At 35.8% G+C, this 17,948-nt stretch overlaps 1 protein-coding gene across 1 annotated transcript in view; it reads right to left on the bottom strand.

The window, feature by feature from the left end:
• The window catches only part of LOC134679381 (GRB10-interacting GYF protein 2-like), a 35,039-nt gene extending 18,514 nt beyond the window's left edge, over nucleotides 1-16,525 (bottom strand). The window contains exons 1-13 of the mRNA XM_063538278.1: nucleotides 16,449-16,525; nucleotides 15,861-16,019; nucleotides 15,471-15,583; nucleotides 15,213-15,318; nucleotides 14,711-14,820; nucleotides 14,241-14,380; nucleotides 13,286-13,701; nucleotides 10,899-11,934; nucleotides 10,614-10,811; nucleotides 10,290-10,439; nucleotides 8,986-9,081; nucleotides 7,456-7,554; nucleotides 6,937-7,053 (exon numbers count right to left, since the gene is read on the bottom strand). Coding sequence (XP_063394348.1) covers nucleotides 6,937-7,053; nucleotides 7,456-7,554; nucleotides 8,986-9,081; nucleotides 10,290-10,439; nucleotides 10,614-10,811; nucleotides 10,899-11,934; nucleotides 13,286-13,701; nucleotides 14,241-14,380; nucleotides 14,711-14,820; nucleotides 15,213-15,318; nucleotides 15,471-15,583; nucleotides 15,861-16,019; nucleotides 16,449-16,525 — 2,817 coding nt within the window. The remainder of the gene's footprint in view (nucleotides 1-6,936; nucleotides 7,054-7,455; nucleotides 7,555-8,985; nucleotides 9,082-10,289; nucleotides 10,440-10,613; nucleotides 10,812-10,898; nucleotides 11,935-13,285; nucleotides 13,702-14,240; nucleotides 14,381-14,710; nucleotides 14,821-15,212; nucleotides 15,319-15,470; nucleotides 15,584-15,860; nucleotides 16,020-16,448) is intronic.
• Nucleotides 16,526-17,948: the final 1,423 nt, after the last annotated feature.

The following is a 17,948-nucleotide window of genomic DNA, read 5'->3' as shown; positions in this document are numbered from 1 at the left end:
CATAGATATTTAACATTAATGACGACATTGCCACACTTTGTCATCGCAAATGCCATGCTAAGTTAGCTTAGCTAGTTACTCTAGCTGCCTCCAGTGGCCTTAAATAAGATATTTAGTACTCTTAATTTTTTTCACCTAATAGCATTGAGCAGTAAGACAATCCAACGTAAACTTATCACGACCGGCGTTATTGTGAATTTTTACGTCATAGCCATAAACCATAACAGATTATTAAACAATAGAACACGATAATATTATACTTCCATAAACATCATAATTATCATAAAGCTATAAACCAGGTAAAATCAACACTATGACTACGTGAAGTCAGTATAGTGCCATGCCTTATGGGAAACGGTCGCAGAGATAGTTCAGAGCCGGAAACCGCTACCAACTTTTAGTATGTTGTTAGGCATGGTATTGGGTCTCCAAAACTGCCGGGAGACGGCGGCGCCGGCCATCTACTTCAGCGGATTGACGTCGTCAAAATGACTCCCGCTTCGTTGCGAATATTGCATACTGCACCCAAATTATGCATAGCACATACACGTGTGGGGTATTAAATGAAAGCCAATTAAATAAACTATATTTTATTTATACAAAGTGTATCAAAATATGCAACAGTTTAAGAGAAATTTACAAAATAATAAAAATTACGTAAAAAAATATTCAATTATTTGGGTTTTACAACCAAATCAAAAGTCGGACGATAAAGCAATGTACTACAACATTAAAGATGACTTCTCAAGCCATACACTGATATCAATAAAATCAAAATTGGACCAAATATGTGGAAATTATGCATCAAAATGTAGATATTCGCCCATACAAATGCATAAAAGTTAAAAAAATCAAAATTGGTAATTTTCAGGATAATCCGCATAAGCTTCTAGTATGTTATTGCCAATATGACCTGGAGTCTAAAACTGCCGGGAGACCATCGCTGTTGTTCCTCAGTTACATACAAATAATGACGTCATATAAATAATCACTGCCGAATTTCGTAAAATGTAAATTATAGCTATACCACGAGTCTCACATACACGTGAGTTACATGTAACGAAAGATTATTAAATGTATTATGATTCACCTAAACATTGTTTGTAAAAAAAATGTACGGTTTCAGAGCTAGAAACAACGAAATACCACTTTTTATGGAAAAAGTAGATATGTATCAATTTTATAGCTAAACTAAAACCGTCAAAAAAATTTTGCGTACAACATTTGAAAAACTTATTATTCAACTATATATCACAATTTAAATTTTACATTTCCGACAAAAACTGTGGAAGTTGTGGAAAAAAAACTAAAGCGCCCCAACAATTCTACCTTAATGCGCTCATATTATGCAAAGAATAGTTCTATTTATCGAGTATTAAATGAATGAACATTACATAAAATACATGAAAACGACATTTTCGAATGGAACCATAATTAAAAAAATAATAATTTACTTCATAAGTAAGCAAAATACTGTTTCTTTAAGTACCTAATCTCCTCCTTTCAAAGTCGGTTAAAATGTAGCTTTTGTGACCTCGGCTACAAAGACAAATAAATTGACACCTCATTTATCAAAATCAGTTCAGTAGTTTCATACAAACGGTACCTACACATGCACGCATAGATAGCAAATTCTGCCGTAGTCGGACAAAAAATAAAAATTCAATAATTAGACCTTTACTATTATGGCCTGGCGTGGCTTGGCATCTAACGTTGAAACTCTCAGGCCGTAGATGTTAGCAGGCCTAGCGGGCGTCGCCTCGATGAGTTAGCAAGATGCCTTATGGAGGCTTCGAATGATCAGAGGGGTGACCTGTATTTCGGAGGATTAGAGGGAAAATTCTGCCAGCCTTCTCAGCTCAGCCTTGAAACCCTTGCACCACTCAAGATTCCACTTTTATAAGAATACCCAACTGGCGCGAAGTGGCGCAGAATAGGGCAGAGTGACGCTCTTTTGTGCCAGAGACCAAGATCCTCTTTGCTTTGGGTCACTGAGCCAGTGATGTATGTATGTACAAGGCTAATCGAGGCTTAAATATATAATTATGTATCGCATTAAGTGAACTGATAGGGCATTTACCTCGATAAGGCATTTTGTATTAGGCATGTATCTACTTACTGGCATGTAACTTTACATTTCTCTAATAATGTAGCGTTAGGCCATGACAATAAGAGTCCATTTCATATTAATATTTACCGCAACTACAGCAGGAACTGCTATCTACGTATGTAATTATGTATTTTTTACATGAAACAACTGAACTGATTTTGATAAGTGAGGTGTCAATTTATTTGTCTTTGTAGCCCAGGTCACAAAAGCCACATTTTAACCGACTTTGAAAGGAGGAGATTAGGTACTTAAAGAAACAGTATTTTGCTTACTTATCAACTAAATTATTATTTTTTTAATTAAGGTTCCATTTGAAAATGTCGTTTTCATGTATTTTATGTAATGTTCATTCATTTAATACTCGATAAATAGAACTATTATTTGCATAATATGAGCGCATTAAGGTAGAATTGTTGGGGCGCTTTAGTTTTTTTTCCACAACTTCCACAGTTTTTGTCGGAAATGTAAAATTTAAATTGTGATATATAGTTGAATAACAAGTTTTTCAAATGTTGTACGCAAAATTTTTTTGACGGTTTTAGTTTAGCTATAAAATTGATACATATCTACTTTTTCCATAAAAAGTGGTATTTCGTTGTTTCTAGCTCTGAAACAGTACATTTTTTTTACAAACAATGTTTAGGTGAATCATAATACATTTAATAACCTTTCGTTACATGTAACTCACGTGTATGTGAGACTCGTGGTATAGCTATAATTTACATTTTACGAAATTCGGCAGTGATTATTTATATGACGTCATTATTTGTAACTGAGGAACAACAGCAATGGTCTCCCGGCAGTTTTAGACTCCAGGTCATATTGCTAATAACATACTAGAAGCTTATGCGGATTATCCTGAAAATGACCAATTTTGATTTTTTTAACTTTTGTGCCTTTGTATGGGCGAATATCTACATTTTGATGCATAATTTCCACATATTTGGTCCAATTTTGATTTTATTGATATCAGTGTATGGCTTGAGAAGTCATCTTTAATGTTGTAGTACATTGCTTTATCGTCCGACTTTTGGTTTGGTTGTAAAACCCAAATAATCGAATATTTTTTTACGTGATTTTTATTATTTTGTAAATTTCTCTTAAACTGTTGCATATTTTGATACACTTTGTATAAACAAAATATAGTATATTTAATTGGCTTTCATTTAATACCCCACACGTGTATGTGCTATGCATAATTTGGGTGCAGTATGCAATATTCGCAACGAAGCGGGAGTCATTTTGATGACGTCATTCCGCTGAAGTAGATGGCCAGCGCCGCCGTCTCCCGGCAGTTTTGGAGACCCAATGCCATGCCCAACAACATACTAAAAGTTGGTAGCGGTTTCCGGCTCTGAACTATATTCCCATAAGGCATATGACTAGTATAATGTGTAAATCTATTTCTGGAACGTATGGGTTAACCGAAATAGACTTATCGTAACAATGGTATTGTGTTTGTATTCTTAAGATTTATAAAAATACAACAAAAACACTGAAAGAGCCGATGATATATATTTTGTTTAATGTCAACAATGTTCATCATTGTCAAAGCATTTTAAGGAAAACGACTACGTTTTTAAATAGATTGCAGTTGGTTCCACGAAAAACATATTTATGTAACAAAATATCATAAATGTATACCGTCAACTTAGTCTGTCGTGAAATTATTTCAATAGCGCAAATCATAGAGCCTATTGCAAAATCATTTAATGATGTTGCTACATATCTAACGAATTTGAACGTATGTTTAAATGTAAATACAAGGTAACGAGTTGTTTCAAACCAAGACGGAAACACACCAGTCGCAAATCTATCGCAAAGAATATTTTACTTCAGAAGTAGAGAACTCTACATATTCGTACGAAATAAAAAGAATTGCTCAAGTTATCATGACTTACAGACATTGTAAAACCATGAGAAACATCCTTACGAGCAGTTTAGAAATACACAAGTCTGCCATTTGTTTACATAATGACACATATTTTATAACAACGGTCTGATGCATTTCAACATTGAATTCAAATAACATTTTGTAGGTCAAATTAAGAAGGGACAAGAGCCCTTTTATTTCTTCGGCTGCCGTTTATGTGCAATTCCAATGTTAACGGTAATTGGTAACGGCTTTCTGTGGATTTATACAGTAATGGTTATTGTTTGTTCTTTAACTCTTGTTTTCACGTTAATAATTGATTTTAACCGAACCTTCGGTGTCAATTATTTCTTTGTAGAGCTGGAGCATCAATTCAAGTTCTACGTGAATATCTGGGTATGAACAGTCTTGTGGCATCACATTATATTATCTTCAATCCTTATTCCGTTTTCGATAATTTTCAAGCCTGAAAACCATATGGGTTATTTAGCTATTTTTTCGACGTGAACCAACGAATCATAGTGCATCATAAAACTAACACGATTTTACCATTCTAACAAGCTTGTACAAGTACAAAAATACGGAAAAATTCTGTACGAGTACTGCATACAGAATGAGCAACTAAAATGTAAGCTAGGTAAGGGGAAATCTGAAACTTTTAAGGTCTTAGGGGTCATAAGGCCGATTTTAATATTTCTATTGACAGTTTTTTTATTGCTCAGCCTGTATTTTAAAGAGTGTTCAAAGAATCAATTAATTCCATTCCATAGTATTATTTGGTTTGTAGATAAGGCGAGAGAAATATGAACGTTTCTCGGCCTCTACGCAAATATCTTTAAGCACAGACTGTATAAAATCATTTAAGATCATAATTAAAAGTAATAATGTAAAATAAGTACTTTCAAACAAATAAGTATCAGTATAACTCATAAAGTTATTTTTTATAACCGTTTTATTTGATAATTTTGTGGCTCTTACCACCTAAATATTACAAGAAATTTTTTGATGTTGCCTTATGTAAAAAAAAGGTGTGTGGTGACATAAATATACATAGAACGTGATATCACTAGCTTGAGTGACATGTATTAAAATTTACGCCAGTGAGAGTTGACTCTTACGGACGTTAACTACCTAGTGCCTGTAATAATGTCTCCTACCGGTCATCCTCTAAGATAGGAGCGTCCTTAGAACACCAACGCTCACATGTCAAGTATTTACAAGAAATTCTGATTTTAGACTAAATTTGACGTTGCGCTCAAACAATAATAATTGCCAGTAAAAGAAAGTACCAGTACATGGTAAAACATATTTTTTTTATTATTATTCAAAGATAAGCTTTTATTTCAAAGAAACTATCTATGTAATTGGTAAAATAATTATAGTAAATAACTCGGGAGTTACAATAACTGTTTTCTTCTTACTCGTACATAGGGAAGTGAAGCGAAATCAGTCATCTTTTTAAGACATTTTTGTAATCAGCTATTACGCTATATATTAGGCGCCCTATAAAACAGTGTAAAGGGCGCCGCAGGCAGGAGATAACTTTTTTTTTCACCAGGAAAAGTTATTTAGTCATGCAGAAATCTTGATAGGGGCGTATCTCTTGAATCGTACGTCGTAGCTCAAAAATATCTCGCTCCTCTTTAATATCTCTAAGTAATAATATAAAAAAAACACAAAAAAAGAAAAAATAAGCTTAATGGCAGAATGTCATAACGAACCAAAAACATAGCTTATAGGTTTTTTTGATAGTTGAATACCTATACGATGATAGTATAAAAGAAAGTTGCTTTACAGGCCTAGGTGAGTAAGGTTACATGAAATTCCTTTACATATCATCTTCACTCATCGCACCCGATAAATAGTATTTCGGACCTAACTTGAAGTAAGTCATGTCAACATTTCATTGCAAGTTTGAGAATAAAAACTATTACAATACATTATGAAAGGAAAAAAAAATAGATGTTAAAGCAAAATATATAGTAATTTTTCAACGTTATCGCACTCGCCGCACCTCCAATCAGGGAGGGGAGGACGCCGTGCACTAAATGCTATCAGTCTATTCATTCCATTTTTGCACATCATTGTAGAAATTTGTTACACAATTTTGATCCCACGGTAAGGCAACGCGATAAAGACATGCGTTTTGGTCAAATGTGAGTCGCCCCAAATACCTAACAATCTTATGGTGGCATTATTTTATAAATTATACCACAAGAAACAATCGGAACAGCAGAAGTTAGTCTAGTTTTGAGCAGCAACGCTAGGCTACTAGGTTATTTATCCAGTCAAATACACAGGTATGTTAGAGTGCGATGCAATATGGCGTCGTAGGCTAAGACGACTGGACAGCTCAGGACATTGCGGTGCTGAGTGAGTATCGGCGGATGACGATAAAATTAACGCATTATAATTTTTATTGGATTTTATGAATTCGTTTTAGTTTATACATGTGTATAAATGAGGTGTGACATTAATGTATAGCAAGCGTTTTGAGTGTTACCAACGCTCGATTCTTTAGATACTTTTTTTTGGCTGTTAGGTACAAATTGAATAAGATATGTTTTTTTTAATTGGGTATAATTAAGAATACGCAGGTTTTAGTCAAATCAGTAATGTAAGCTTTTTTTCTGTAGTTAATGAGTTTATGTGGTTACCTGAAGACAAGTGTATGAAAACGACGTATAAATTCATATGAAATATGAACATATCTACAAATAAACCTCTTGGCTACATTGTTTTTTGTTGATCTTGACACTGAATAAAACGTATAATTTTTTTTTAATTTTTATGTTCATAATTGCCGCTCTGTTGGACCTCTTATTCAAAAACGTTCGGAAGAGAAGTGTAAGTGAATTCATTATTTTTTATTTGCTTGGTAATGTTCTAGTATAAGTGATTTCTATTCTATCGTAGTAATACTATATTTCGAATAGTTAAGTTGTGGCCATACCTGCTGGTCCCAAAAAAACATAGGCAGATTAACTCGCATGTCGCTTCGAGCATTCATTGTCTGTTGCATCCACATGAGATCCGGAGACGACGAGGTTTGCCCCCACAATGAATCCACCTGTAAGAATCATTCGTTGTCCTTATTGACTAGGTACACTAAAACGTGCCATGCACAATAGGGTTGTTGACACATGCTGAATTGTATAACTAAATCTAGTTAAATAGATTTGTAACTTTGTATTGCTTTAAGACAATGGGTCCCATACAGACATTATATCCTCAAAACAAACCGATCGATTGATACCGTTCATAAAAAAATGTCAAATACCCGATTGTGGTCGCGAACATGTCATCAACGTATTAATTGTTAACTATTTCTATACCTATTATTTCTATAAAAATAAAAAAATACAATTCGCAACTAAAACCACTTAAATGCGTTCATAATAGAAAGCTTTCTAGAATCGGTTTTACCAACATTTACTGACAGTACAGTACACCTACAAGCAATATAATTTACCATTTGCTGTTGGCCAAAAGGTTGGTTCCTAACTAGACTGACAGTGCCAAATTGAAGATTATCCATCGAGTTATCTCCCACATTCACGTTTGATATAACCTAAAATCAAGGCATTTACAGCTGTTAAGCGTGCCACTATCTCTTGTCCCTACACGGAACAGTGAGTATGAATGAAGGTAATATAATTGTCTCGATAAACAAATAATAACAATAAAATAATAAAACTGCCATTTTTCCTACAAATAGAATTATAAGACAGACGGCAATAACACGAAAGTTATGGCCAGAAAAGCAGTTTTTTGGCCATAACTTTCGTGTTAATTGTTCAACTTTGATGCCAAATACAGGTTGATTCATGAGACGTGAGCAGGAATAATCCTGCACACTCAGTAACTGATAATTGATCGATCACCGTCTTATTTAGGTGAAACAACCACACTTTTTCCTACTTTTTAAACTTTTTGGTGAGGGCAAATTTAATTCTCTACAATCATGGTCACCCTATAAGACCTAATTAATAAACATAAAACCTCTTTAACCGTAATGACAGCATTTTGGTTACGAAGAAAATAAACTGTCAAACTTGAGTGAGATACGAGTTTTCAAAAGTAACCAGACAGTGATGACATTCAATTTGACACAGAATATCGGTAGTTTAGTATTCTAACTTTAGGGTGACCATGCATGTCGTAAATAAATTAATAACTTTTTTTTTCAACACGGCTAGAAAATTAACGTTAACCTCACTAATACTGATACGAAACAGTTGCTTATAATTAACGAAATGCGCAGTGTTAGTCCTGCTCACGTCTCCTGAATCACCCTGTATAATAAGGGATTCAGATCGAAGGTCATTGGGGCATGAGTTCCCGTTAAAAAAACTGTTAGGCATTAAGTGCCAGCTGTGATTTTGGTGCCAGGCGCCCCGTTTCCAGTACAAAATGAACACACACACGTGTTCTTGGCAGTGAATGTGTTAATAAAATTATATTTTGTTTCTTGGAACTTTATATTCATAGTTTATAGTCTTTTGTCATTATTTTCTTGTTTGTCCTGAATCTTTGATGTCCTAAATATATTTGCAGTAAAACAAGAGACTAATGAGAATTGGATTAAATATTTGAATGAAATGAGAAGGGCCCAAACAACAATGGGCCCAGCCAAGATGGCAACCTTTTATCGACAGACGTCGATGATGTCAGATGAATTAACTACGGCCGAGATATAACGTTTATTTGAAGTTTCAGTTTGGTCTGCATATCGCGACTTGCATATGTCGGTACTGACTATGGTACGATAAACGATAACCTTTTTACTTTATACAGTTAGTATTTGCCTACTGCCTTCATATTCAACAAACAGTGTACCAATTATTTATAAAATCAAAACTAATGAAACTAAATCGGATAATTACATAGTAAGATCATGTGGATCGAGACTTATTGGCTCTGGAACACTTTATACCTACAAATACAATACTGTTCGGAATTATAAAATAATGTACTATTCCGAATACTATTGAATACTTACATCTAATCCTAGAGCGGGCTGAGAGTTCATCATAGAATCGTGTGGGCCCTGGTTGCGCATTCCGAAGCCACTGCTCATTGAGAAAGAAGCCATATCCTATAAAATGACGAAACAAAAAGTCTGAAATAGGACGGCAGGACAAATTTTCTCGGAGACAAAATTTGGGTATTTTACCCTCTGTGCATATAGCCATTTCTTTGCCATACTAAACACCTAGAAGGAACATTATTATAGTATACAGTGTGGAAAGATAAGTCGGGCCCTGGAGGGAAACTACCTTAAATCCTTAAGCTGGCTCATTTTACTTAAAGGAGACATTCCTTTATTTTTAAAAAGACACAAAACTGCATTCAAAGATTTTCTAAAACTCGCTTGCCTCGCCCGGGACTGAACCGAATAAAAATTCAAAAAAATAAAAACTCGCAATTTTATTGTACTAGTCGATACAGTTAATGTTAATGATAACATTTCTCCAAGAAACATTAGGTCTTACACTCGTCTGTCGTACAAAATATCCATAAAATGTGATATTTAATACTCAAGATTTATTTAGACAAGCAAAATTTACGAAAAAAATAAAAATTCTTTGAATGCAGTTTTGTTTATTTTTAAAAATAAAGGAATGTCTCCTTTATGTAAAATGAGCCAGCTTAAGGATTTAAGGTAGTTTCCCTACAGGGCCCGACTTATCTTTCCACCCTGTATAACTGATAAGATAATCTCCTTTGAGTCGCACAGTACCTACGTTATTTTTATTATGATACGTGCAACAGATTTGTTTTTATGGCTAATTTAGTGGGACATAAACAATTAAATATGAAATTGTAATTGGATGGATAAACTTTTGTGTTTGCTATTTTGTGCCATTGTCCTAGGGACAAAGGTAGTAGTTTGTGTGAAGAAATGTTTAATATTACCCCTTTCTACTATACTTCGTTTTTAGCGTTAGAAAAAGAATAAACAATAGTGACGTGGCATTTTATTAAACAGTTTTGATAAATAAGCCATAGCAAATAAGTATTAATTACAAGTTATAGCATACATGATCATTTACATTATTTTGGATTCATAAGTAATATTTACTATTTATTCAAAGCGCTTTTCAATAAAAAGATACGTTAAGATTAACCTTTTTCTAATGCTTACAACTTTCTCAAAAATGCTGGTTAGGTAAATTTAAATACCATAAAACCAGGGTTTAAGTTATTTTGAAGAAAGTAATATGTACTTGTTGGCAAGGAGTGACACTATCAAGTTGATTCACCCACATAAAAAATACAAATGAATAGGAATTCCATACGTACCACCGGGCCAAAAGGCACCACAGACCCATAAGAACCTAAGGGACGCATATGGGTGTCACATGCGCGTCTCACCATCAAACTAGGGGTAAAGAATCCTGCTCTGTACCAGTTGTACATGTCTTTGGAAGAAAAAGGACCTTGTACAGTTTTCTGCAAGAAAATATAATTGTTAAAGATATATCGTAGTAACCTTTCAAAATAGAAATTCACAGAACGAATGGTATGGAGACTGATGCTATCGTATTCCACTTACCACTCATTGTCTTCACAAAGCAAAAATATACCCGTTCCAAAATAATTATGTAGCATGTTTGATATCATTACCTTAGGATCTTCATAATACCAATGATCAGCTAAACTCTGGGAATTCGGTGTATTGTGTGGAGGTGACTGCCGCATCATATTCATATTGCCATATAAAGAATTAAATGGCGCCTGAGACCCTGAATGTGCTAGTCCATGAATAGGGAACATGTTATTTTGCGCGTGGTTTGGCATTTGTATATCAGAAGATGGTGGCATCTGCAATCCAATTTAAATATATATATAATGCAAATTTTTGAAGAATTATTGAATATGTTGGTAATAAGTTTTTTATTCATTTATTACCTGGGCATTATTAGGATTTTGTCCAAGTCCAAAGAGAGAACTACTAGTATTCGGCATCCCTTGAATAGCAGACGAATTTTGAAACCTTGCCAACCCTGTAGAACCTTGGTGCATACCGGTAGCACTCATGGCAGAGTTGGCCATGGTAGGGTTAAGAAGTAAGGGCGGTGGTGACATACGTTGATGAGGGATACCCATAGAATTATTTGCTGGCCCTTGCTCTAACAGTCTGGGACCCTGTAGTCTCATTGCAGAATTAAGTGCTGTATTTGAAATTCCTATGTTATGCATTGAAGATGTTTGATTGCCCGTGTTCTGTAGACCACCAGGCTGCAAAGTTGACTGCATTCCTAATGACTGCATACTAATACCCTGCATGCCTGGAGCTTGCATGCCAGGCAATTGCATTGCGTGTGATGGCATACCGGGTGTCTGAAGTCCTTGAGTCTGCATTCCAGGCGAAGGCATTCCAGGGTTCTTCGGGCCTGACGTTTGCAATCCAAGTGTCTGTAAGGTGGAATTCTGCATTCCCGGTGACTGCATGCCCGCATTCTTTTGCCCAGAAGTCTGCAGTCCTAGTGTTTGTAAACCTGAGTTTTGTATGGACGGCGACGGTATTCCAGATGGCTGCGCACCAGGAGATGGTAAACTGTGGGACTGGATTCCAGGGTGCACGGTGGAAGTCATCAGCCCGTGTGGGTGCATTCCCGGAGACTGCAAGCCTGGTGCTTTAGTTGCAGAACTCTGCATTCCTAATGAGTGCATTGTATTTGAATGCATCCCGGGCATTCCTGCCATAGATAGGTTAGGTTTATGCAACACACTGCCTTGGTTTTGAGGGCTGGGACTTACGGCTCGGTTTTGCATAGCGGGGTTAGACACTGGAGTCGCCGAGTTGCCCATAGAAACCTTGCCTGACATTCCCGTATTCAATACATTCAGTTTAGTAAGAAGATCTTTATCGTCCAATGTAATTTCAAAAATATCATCAACAAGAGCATCCTCGGGCGATTTTCCGGCAAATTTTGAGTGTTCCCTAAAACAAGTTGTACACATTATTGACTGACCTAATGATAAATCTGAATAAATATATAAAACAGCCGCGTTATATTGATACTGACTGACAAAAAATACACAGCCTAAACCTGAAAAATATAGAACCTTGAAATTTGAAACATGTATCCTTTAAATGTTCATGATCCATGCGCGGTATTTGGTTGCGGCGCCAGTGTCATAACCGCTTTAATGTTAAAATACATGCATACCCAGTGGCGGTACTTCCATACAAGCCCAAAAGCCGGGCTTGCCTTAGTTGCCTTACCGAAATTACGTGGTGATAAGATCAATAATCAATATAGATTATTTTTAAACCGCGCGCCTAATGAACCCGTATTATTAAATTCAAGTCAACGCACGCAGACCGCGGCGCCAGCGTGTTGCGCAAATTTTTGCCGTGGTGGCGCCTCGTCCACGCGAAAGAAATCAGGCGTAGGATGTTCTAGCTATCCTGCTCGCACTCGTCGGCTTGCATCGGGCTTGCTTTTTCGTCCCGCTCTTGGCCCTCTAAGCCTAGAAACCCCATAGAACGATAACTATTTGTTGGTATGTATAGGAATTTTATAAGGCGATTTAAAGCCTGGCTTTTAGTGTGAAGTTAGCTGTATAAGTTCGCACGGGCACGCGTTTACTTCAAGTGTATTATTATTTAGTCGAGTCAAAAGTAACGAAAGCTCAATTTCTTTAAGTGAATTTGAACGTGGATTTGTTTGTTTGTTGTGACGTTTATAAGTGTTAACAATGGATGAAGTTGTTCCTTGTGACGGTACGAGATGTCCACGTATTACTCAACGAAGACAAGGTAAAATCGTTAAACTTTGTAGAAAAACGGGATATCATTTCCAACACCCGACAGATAAGTCAGTCGCATTAAGAGAAAATGTTGTACGGTCGTTTACAAGACACAAGGATTGTTGGTTTACTCCAATTAAGACGTAATTAGAGTGACAGAAAACGAAGCGTGCAATTTACAAACTTCACTGTTCGCGGTAGACCCTCTGATATGTTTGTAAAATTCTATCTAGTAGTTACAGTAGTACCTAGTATGCCCTGTGCGCTATATGATAGCTCGCCGCGATACGCTAGCAAATTCATTTGAATTCAAAGAGTGATTGGACATTTATTACGAAAACATATCTATCGGCTTGCCTTACTTCGAAACCCTAGGCACGCTACTGTGCATACCTATAGAAAGATCAATAATTAAGTCATAAAATATACCATTTAATACATTATAGAAATTAACATTGTCAAAAGGACGTTATGTTAAAGCACGCTATGTGGAACTGTACTATCTACTAAGCAGTACCTATAAAATAAATGACACATACTTATCAGGCATTTGACCGGCTGTTACGTCTTGCATTCCTGGGAGTATACCCGCTTTCCGAACTTGCTGAGTTGGGTTATCTGCTACTGATGCCACAATATTTTGATGTTTCTGACGCAAACTATTATTAGGTTTGATAGTCACTGACTGGAAGTTCCCCCTCTCGTCACTCGCTTCGTCCATGTTTATATCTGATCTCATTAGTGCATCAAAAGTTTTGTTTTCTGAAAACTTGGGCCTGTAGGCATTACTTTTAGTATAATTATTTTCGGTCTGGCCACTATCAGACGAATCTGGGGAGGTCACTTGGTTATCCTGCGCATCTTGAGCCATGTTACTTTCTTCTTTACTAGTGCTGCTTTGTTTTGAGCTTGAACTGGTGTTGCCACTATCTTCTGTGGCTGTAACACTTACTTGCTGAAAATTAAACCAATTTACTTTTTTATGTACCTATTTATTTTGATCCGATTTATGTGTAAAGGCGTCATAGTTAATTATGATATTAATATATCGAACATTATTGAAAGTAAAAGATATTGCTGCGCGGAGCAGCTCTGTCTGTCTAGACATGGCGAGTCGAGCGATTAGCTTGCCTTGATCGGCTGTCCATCCTACTCTACGCTCATCCTTATCGCTCCTCTTCCGCATGATCAGTATCCGTCACCCTGATTCTGCTCCCGGCCCAATATCTTACACACCTTACTTGAGATTCCAGTTTTTTTACGTTACTAATTGGCTACTCAGTGCTGCCACAGAAAAACAAAGAAAGAAAGAAACAAAATTACGCTTAGAGCAACCTGAGCCAGTAAATCAAAATAGTAACAGATAATATTCGCGTCCCTTCTGCCCCCTCAATACCTTCTCACACCATTTTACGATACGGACCCTACAGTGACATCTACTGCAGCTGTTTAATTCAAAGTTATTTTACACTTTAATCTGTTCTATTATTATACCTTTTTGAATTTGATTTCGCTGGCATCAAACTTTTTCGGGGACAGTTTTTTTGCTTTTGCCGAAGCCCACCATTCCTCAGAACCGTCTTCTACAGATTTTAACCTAGCAAAACTGCCGTGAGTGTGTGATCTCGTTAGAGCTAAAACAAATACAATCTATTAGTAACTACAATGCAGTCAAACACTACTGCTGAGTAAAAATAACAATTTGAAAGCTTAAATTAAAAAAAAAAAACTTGACTTCAAATCTAATCAAATTTACAAAGACTAACGTGAAGTATAGGGGGTAATCATATTGTGAAATTATTTTTATTTAAGAATTTTAGTTATTCTGCAATGTAATTTGAATTTTTTTTAAACATATCGTATGTTTTTTATGTAGACGGATGTGTCAATTGTTACACAACACACTGGGGTCAAGCTTTTAGTTGAATATATAAACTGCATGTATAGTGTGGCAGGGTACTTACAATACGAAGCTTCCTGGTTCCTCGGCAAGTTGGTGTCATCGTTACTATAGCCATGGAAAGCCCCCGACGCATCGAACGTGCCTGCGCATGCCTCTGCGTTGTCCATTGCCCTTAAAAATTTCATTGATGCAATTAAAACATTTGAACTAATGAAAACAATAACAAATGACGTGAGGATCGTAAATAGTATTCAAATAAAAAATATCTTTCTGTTCTTTTGTGAACCCCTCGCATATTTAACGTTTTGGCTTGTTAATCCACATATACAGTGTCCACTTATGTTAAAGTCTGTTAGAAAATTTTAGCCTAAATCTAATCAAAAACTTGCGTAAGAACCGAGCAGTCAACTGCTTTCCCTTCCTATGCAGCGCGTTTGACGAATCGTGTGGTTCTTAAATACATGACACTTTGTTTTCAACATTAGATGAAACTAATGAAAATTAATGGATCCTAATATTAAAAATTAAAACAGCATAAAAGAAAAAGCAGTTGCATCAGTTACCATTCTGGTAAAATTTCCTCGTTTTGTGTGTCCCCGCCCCACGTCCGCCGGTTATGGTTCCATAATGGTGGCTTGTCCTGATTAGGCCTGTCACCCCAATCTCGCTCTACAAATTAACCAAAAAAGGTTAGTCATATCAATCAATAACTATAATATACTATAAAAAGCTCTTGTAGTGGTTCAATAAACGCGAGACATACGCTAAAATATCGGCAATTCTCGAAAAAAAAAACATTTGATTGTAAAAAAATGGCTCACCCCACTTATCTTGTTGATTGGTGCGAGGCCTGCCAGGATCTGATAAACGCCATTCCTCGCCTTCCTCACGGGTCTGTGGTGACCTCCAATTCGTGTTATTAGTTGGCCGCTTGCTAATTGACAAAAAAACGTAATTTGAGATAAAGATGAAGATGAGATCTTTATTCGTAACTAAGTAACATCATAATTGATAATTCTTAACATATATAGCAAGGATGAGTTAAAATAAAAAGGGTTGAGTAAAAATATTTACAAAAGTTCGGTTAACCATAATTAACGAGACAGACGCGCTGAGGTGGAAGGAAATGTAATTTAAGTGCACAATATTTAAACTCGATAAACTAAAACTAAACTAATATAGATAAACTAAAACATTACAGATAAATTTACCTTCGGAAAGTTTTATTTGGTGTCCATTCAGATTGTTCACTAACAGTTCTGTTAGTGGAAGGTCCTCCATTACTGTTGCTCCAAGAGCGAGGCAGAGGTGGAGCATCTTCATCAGCACCTGTCACATATCCTGGTATTCTTTGATGGAACGCGTTTCCCCTGAAACATTTTTTTTCTTTAAAAAAAATATTGTACATTTAAAATAAAAGTGATGAGCTGTGAAATGTAGTCAAAATGCAAACATACTTAACCAGTTATTAAATAGTATTTTATGCAACCGTTGTTTAAGAGAGGTCAGAAAAGGCGAGTGGAGTGAGTAACAATTTGAGGCGAAGCCGAAAATGAATTTTGCATAGGTAACTGGGGGTTACATTTGTAATGCATACAAGAAATAAAAACTATGAGACGCGATTTTTAATAAATCAAGCCCTAAGGGGTTAAAAATGGGATGAAAGTTTGTGTGTGGTACAAGTTTTATTTTAAAAATAATATAAATGTCACGTAGAACATTGACGATTCTTGCGACCTGACGTATGTGGGTAGCCAGTAATTTTATTCACTAATCTCTAGTAAAATGGTAAAACTTGCCTTCCCAGTGACGGCTGTCGGACGAACGGCATCCGTGGTCTGCCGCGGTTGTCAGTGGCAGTTAGCCCTCTGCCCATTCCTCGGCCAAACTTGTCAGGAGTCAGTGCTCCTATAGGCGGACCGCTTCGTAGATTCTCCCGCTATAAAAATATTTCCATGATATAATAAAATTATACGATACTGTTGATCTAAATTGCTAGGCCAGTATGTTTTTAGCTTTCGCCATTCTAAAAAAAATGTTTCCAAAGTGTATAACGTTTATAAAACTTAAACTTATCTGACTTATCAATCCAATTTTTACCACTTTATTTCAATAGACAAATTATATTATTGTAGCCTTTGTAGCAAACTTTTCTTAAGAAAATATTTCACTTGTTTCCTGTGTTAAGCCCTATTTAACCAGCTAGCAATGTAGACTAAATGTGGCTTCACGAACAATTTGATAACTTCAATAAGTTGATAAGCCCACTATTGGCAAGATGTACACGACAATACAATTGCGATTTACGGCAAATGATGCTGACTGATTGAGAAAATATTTTTCTTTTATTTCTCTAAATGTATATTAAGTAAACACTTTTATTAGATTCCTTTAATTAAATTAATTAGAGACGATAAAAAAAAGATAAGACAACTTTATACTTAAATGCATATTTTATAGGTGTAATCCTCGAATAATTCTTATTTTAAGAGCGCTCTTACAAGAAAAGTCGAAATAATGCAAAATTGATGATACTAGTCGACGAAATTCAGGACTTTGTGCTCATTATTAGAAACAATGAGTAGTGCCATGCCTTATGGGAAACGATCGCAGAGATAGTTCAGAGCCGGAAACCGCTACCAACTTTTAGTATGTTGTTGGGTATGGCATTGGGTCTCCAAAACTGCCGGGAGACGGCGGCGCCGGCCATCTACTTCAGCGGAATGACGTCATCAATATGACTCCCGCTTCGTTGCGAATATTGCATACTGCACCCAAACTATGCATAGCACATACACATGTGGGGTATTAAATGAAAGCCAATTAAATAAACTATATTTTATTTATACAAAGTGTATCAAAATATGCAACAGTTTCAGAGATATTTACAAAATAATAAAAATTACGTAAAAAAATATTCGATTTTTTGGGTTTTACAACCAAACCAAAAGTCGGACGATAAAGCAATGTACTACAACATTAAAGATGACGTCTCAGGCCATATACTGATATCAATAAAATCAAAATTGGACCAAATATGTGGAAATTATGCATCAAAATGTAGATATTTGCCCATACAAATGCATAAAAGTTAAAAAAATCCAAATTGGTCATTTTCAGGATAATCCGCATAAGCTTCTAGTATGTTATTAGCAATATGACCTGGATTCTAAAACTGCCGGGAGACCATCTTTATTGTCCCCCAGTCACGAATTATGACGTCATACAAATAATCACTGCCGAATTTCGTAAAATGTAAATTATAGCTATACTATGAGTCACATATACATGTGTGTTAC

The sequence above is a fragment of the Cydia fagiglandana genome, chromosome Z (genome assembly GCF_963556715.1).
Source record: "Cydia fagiglandana chromosome Z, ilCydFagi1.1, whole genome shotgun sequence".
Classification (NCBI taxonomy): domain Eukaryota; kingdom Metazoa; phylum Arthropoda; class Insecta; order Lepidoptera; family Tortricidae; genus Cydia; species Cydia fagiglandana.
The sequence above is the reverse complement of the archived record's forward strand: the minus strand, read 5'-3'. Positions and strand labels throughout refer to the sequence as shown.